At 34.4% G+C, this 5,000-nt stretch overlaps 1 protein-coding gene across 6 annotated transcripts in view; it reads right to left on the minus strand.

Moving 5' to 3' along the window:
- Window positions 1-5,000, minus strand: part of dennd1c (DENN domain containing 1C) — a 138,374-nt gene that overhangs the window by 15,990 nt on the left and 117,384 nt on the right. For all 6 annotated transcript variants that reach the window (XM_073906598.1, XM_073906580.1, XM_073906618.1 and 3 more), the window contains exons 3-6: window positions 4,233-4,276; window positions 3,025-3,074; window positions 2,807-2,926; window positions 110-179 (exon numbers count right to left, since the gene is read on the minus strand). In XM_073906598.1, the coding sequence (XP_073762699.1) occupies window positions 110-179; window positions 2,807-2,926; window positions 3,025-3,074; window positions 4,233-4,276 (284 nt within the window). The remainder of the gene's footprint in view (window positions 1-109; window positions 180-2,806; window positions 2,927-3,024; window positions 3,075-4,232; window positions 4,277-5,000) is intronic.

The following is a 5,000-nucleotide window of genomic DNA, read 5'->3' on the forward strand; positions in this document are numbered from 1 at the left end:
AAATGCTAAATCTAACACGTTCAGCTTCATAATCCCTTATTTGTGTTTGTGATCATATACAGCAGTCTTGTTTTAAAGCAACTTTCAGAAATGTTGTTAAAAAGCTCACCTGTCCTTTCGATGAACACTCCGCGAGGTTATTCAGAAGTTTGTAGAAGACCTCAAACCAGGGCAAATAACTGTGTGTGAGAGAGAAATCACTCTTTACCAACATCAAATAACTGATCAATCGCTTCTGTTTGTACAGGAGACAAAAGAAGTCTATTTTGCTTACTCCATTGGCAGATTATTTAGCTTGTTTTAAGGAAAAACTCACTTCATTTGAGCAGATTATTTATGAAAACAAGACAATTTGTTTTGCTTGTTTAGAAAACGCTCCTTGATTTAAGAATGTTCTGATATTTGGACTTGAAAAAAAGATCAAATCACCACACACCAGCTATGGGTGGAGTGGAGAGACAGTGATAAAGCCAGTTCAGTGGATGGGCATGATCGGGAGGCCATGATGGGTAAGGGCCAATTGAAAGTATTTGACCAGGAGGTTACACCATGGGGTTTTTAATGACCAGAGAGGCAGGACCATGCTTTAACCTCTCATCCATAAGGCGCTGCTGACTGACAGTATAGTTTCCCCTTCACTTTACTGGGGCATCAGGAGGCGCTCGACCTGCGGCCTGTGTGGTGTTAGTATCAGGCCTCACTGACACCACTTCCAACAGCAGCCTAGCTTTCCCATGTGGTTTCCCATCCAAGTACTCAGCCCCGCTTAGCTTCAGTGAGTAGCTATATATAAAAATTTAAATGAGAAAATACCCCCAAACACACATTTACAGTCATTTTGTAAGTATAAACATTTTAGGTTCACAAAAAGTAGCTTTAGAAATAAATATTTTGATACAACATGGAATTTATTACGTTTATTAACATTTCAGGCTACAAAAGCCGTGCTTATTTTTATTTTTTCTTGCTCAGAAGAAGTGAGTTTTTACATATATTTTAAACCCCACTTGTTGTTTTTTCATTGGCCTGACAGGAAATTTGCATTCTGCCTTTTTTGTTTCCTATTTTTTATTTCCTAATTGTTTGCCTGCTAGTTCTGTATTCTAAAATCTATGATAATGTAAAGCACTCTCGTGGCTATTTTTAAAATGTTTTATAAATAAAATGAACATGAAACTATTTGCAGAGTACCTTATATTTAAAAACCTATTTGGTTATCAACATCACCAACAAAATATTTTCATGTTCTGCAAGAAATCCACGTCAGCTTGAAGAACACGGTGTTAAGGGGATCCTGTTAATGCTGACAAAACTGAGCAAAAACAGACACTGTGTCTAAAATACATCAGAATATTAACTTATTACTTCCTGAGCTGCTGAGTGAAATCATGATCTCATGTGATACTCAATTTGCTGCTCGTGTGGTGTTGCTTAAATCATTTGAAACAAAAAAACAAACAAAAACTCACACAGGACAAAAATCATCACTGTATAAAATGTAATATGAGTAGAGCCAGACGGAACGTTTTTTGCAATTTCTGCTGAGAATTTTGGTAACAGTATTTTGGAATTATTTTGGTAGTATCATCACTAAAACCTTGATATGTAAAATAAAAAATAATATTGTTTTAACTTTTATTTAATGTTTAAAATGCAAATCCAATTAGATTTGCTTTATTTGGTAAATAAAGCAAGTTTGTCATATAATGTACAGTTGAGATCAGAATTATTCGCCCCCCTTTAAATTTTAGTTTTTTTAATATTTCCCAAATTATTTATAACAGAGCAAGGAAATTTTCACAATATGTCTGATAATATTTTTTCTTCTGGAGAAAGTCTTATTTACTTTATTTTGGCTAGAATAAAAGCAGTTATTAATTTTTTAAACACCAATTTAAGGACAAAATTATTAGCCCCTTTAAGGAGTTTTTTTCTGACTGTCTACAGAACAAACCATCATTATACAATAACTTGCCTAATTACCCTAACCTGCCTAGTTAACCTAATTAACCGAGTTAAGCCTTTAAATGTCACTGTTTATAGAAGTGTCTTGAAAAATATCTAGAAACATTTTTATTTACTGTCATCTCAGCAAAGATAAAATAAACCAGTTATTAGAAAACATTACTATATAATTACTATATAATATAATATTACTGAAATTAATAAAAAAAACTGAATGAATATGAAATTTACACACATTTACTCAAGTAAATAAACAGAATTTATGATGGGCTAAAAATCGCACGCAGATTCCAGGTTATTTTCATATAAACTTACATTTTAATATTTAATTTAAGTTAAAGAGGTCATACATTTTGTATTGCTCTCTGAAATCAACTTATATTGTAATTAAGATTTTTTTCAGAAATAACTATTTTCTGCGCACTTTTTGAGCTTCTTCAGAATAGTTGAGTGGGCGTGGCTAATAGTAACCTCAGAGGTAGACGCCCACTGCTCTGATTGGCTGACAATTTTGCATATACACAAGTCTAAACTGGTAGTGAACTACAGTAGAAGTGGGCATTGATCTTTGGTGGAGGCGAAGCTTATCCATCTATTACATCATAGAGTAGAACATTCCAGAACCTGTGGTTTATTCAGGCTCCCTTCGATATAAGCTGATTTTAGAGGAACCATGAAGTGTCGAGTTCTGCAACTTACAGGATGTTTTTATAGCACTATAAGCTCTTATTTGCCAAAAAATTAAGGGAATTTTGGTAATTTTGGGAATTTCATGACCCCTTTAATGTGTTAAATCAACAGTATTAATTGAGAATAATTGTGTGTTGTGTGTGTCTGATACCTCAGTATACAAAGGCAGGTCTGCGAGCTAGACGTGAGTCTGCAGAAACCGAATCGCTGGCATCCTTCCAGATCCGTCAGGACGAATGTGAAGTGCTGCACCGCCACACTGTCCTTCACCCTGTGCATCGGGTTGACACATAAGGCAAACACACTTGAGCAGGCATTACCATATGCAATAATTTGAATAATAATTAACAAAGAATAAATGATTTTCACCTCTCTATGTCATAAGGGAAGCAGAAGCGAGGCAACGACTTCCGAGACTCCTGCACACAAAACCATCAGACATCATTTACACTCAATATCTGCACTCATCAACAAATGAGTATGGGGGTATGGTGACGGGTTGGTCTAGGTGAGGGGGGGCTGGGTGCCTCCATGCTGCCCTGGCAAGATTCCGCCTAAATCCGCCACTGTGGTGTTATGATTCTATTGTAGCTATAGTAGCACAGTAACTATAGTTATTAATTGGCTGTGGTGATTATATAGTTGCTATGGTAATACAGCAACTATAGTAATTAATCTGTTGTCGTGATTCTATAATCGCTATGGTAACACAACGACTATAGTAATTAATCAGTTGTGGTGATTCTATTGTAGCTATGGTAACACAGCAACTATAGTAATTGATCTGTTGTGGTGATCCTACAGTTGCTATGGTAACAGCAACTATAGTAATCGATCTGTTGTGGTGATTTTATAGTCGCTATGGTAACAACAACAGCTATAGTAATCGATATGTTGTGGTGATTTTATAGTCGCTATGGTAACAACAACTATAGTAATCGATCTGTTGTGGTGATATCATAGTCGCTATGGAACACAACAACTATTATAATTGATCTTTAGTGGTGATTTTATAGTCGCTATGGTAACACAACAACTATAGAAATCGATCTGTTGCGATGATTTTATAGTTGCTATAGTAACAACAACTAAACAACTATAGTAATCAATATGTTTTAGTGATTCTATAGTAGCTATGGTAACACAGCCACAATAGTAATCGATCTGTTGTGGTGTTTTTTGAACAAATTTTCTGAACTATTTTTGAAAAAAGTATTTTTTATTACTTATGTTAAATAATAGTATAATAATGCTGTTTTTACCGTGTTTTTATTTATTTCATATCTTATTTATTATAAAGTTTGTTAATTAACATAACTTTGCTACTACCATTATGACAAACGGTAGCAGGATTTATTTATTTAGGTCTTGATTTATTCATGCAATTCCTTCTTAAAACTTAGCTGATACATTATTAGTGAGAAGTGGCTTGACTAAAATACTAATAAAAATATATAAAATTAAAATATTATATAAAATTAAATCGTATAAATATATTAAAATATCATGTCATTTACATTAATTAAAATCAATTCATTTCAAAAGATTAAGGACTGCAGTGATCCTCGAGTACTAACCTCATCATTAAAGTCTTCAGGGAACTGAAACAGCACATCAGGATCTACTCAAATAGACAGAAAACACACACACACACACACACACACACACACACACACACGGGTCAGTCACATCATTTCTCAAGCAGAGGATGTGGTTAGGTTTTAGTTCTCCACAATGCTAACCAGTGATGTTCTGACAGATACTCCAGCTCTAGAGCCGGTTTTACCCTCTCTCTTTACATGAGCAGTGTTTCCTTTCTCCACCCTGTTAGCAGATCACTGCATAACTAACTAGTTCCCCTGCCTTTCTCATTCTGATGAGGCTCTATTGGCCCTGCTGCCATTTCGTTTTTCTGGTTCAGTCATGTGACAGGAAGAGACATTCTTAGAACAGGCATATGTGTGTGTGTGTGTGTGTGTGTGCATATGATATAGTTTTAGATAGTGTGTATGGTGTGTGTGAGTGTGTGCGTGTATGTGTTTGTTTATGTTATTAGTTTAGTGTGTGTTTGTGTGTTAGTGCAGGGATTAATCACGTCCAAATTAAAAGTGTAATTTAACATAATATTAATATTTACATATGTGTGTGTGTACTGTGTGTATTTATTTATTTTTAGATAAGAAATATGTATGCAAATGAAACAACAAATATATAGTTAAATATCTTTGCAAAAAAAAAGTTTTGTATAGTTCTGTTTTTATATGCATGTGTGTGTGTGTGTGCGCGCGCATTACATATAGATAATAAATATACACACTCATGTCTCATGTCAAAACAAACATTTG

Source organism: Danio rerio, chromosome 1, assembly GCF_049306965.1.
Source record: "Danio rerio strain Tuebingen ecotype United States chromosome 1, GRCz12tu, whole genome shotgun sequence".
NCBI classification, from domain to species: domain Eukaryota; kingdom Metazoa; phylum Chordata; class Actinopteri; order Cypriniformes; family Danionidae; genus Danio; species Danio rerio.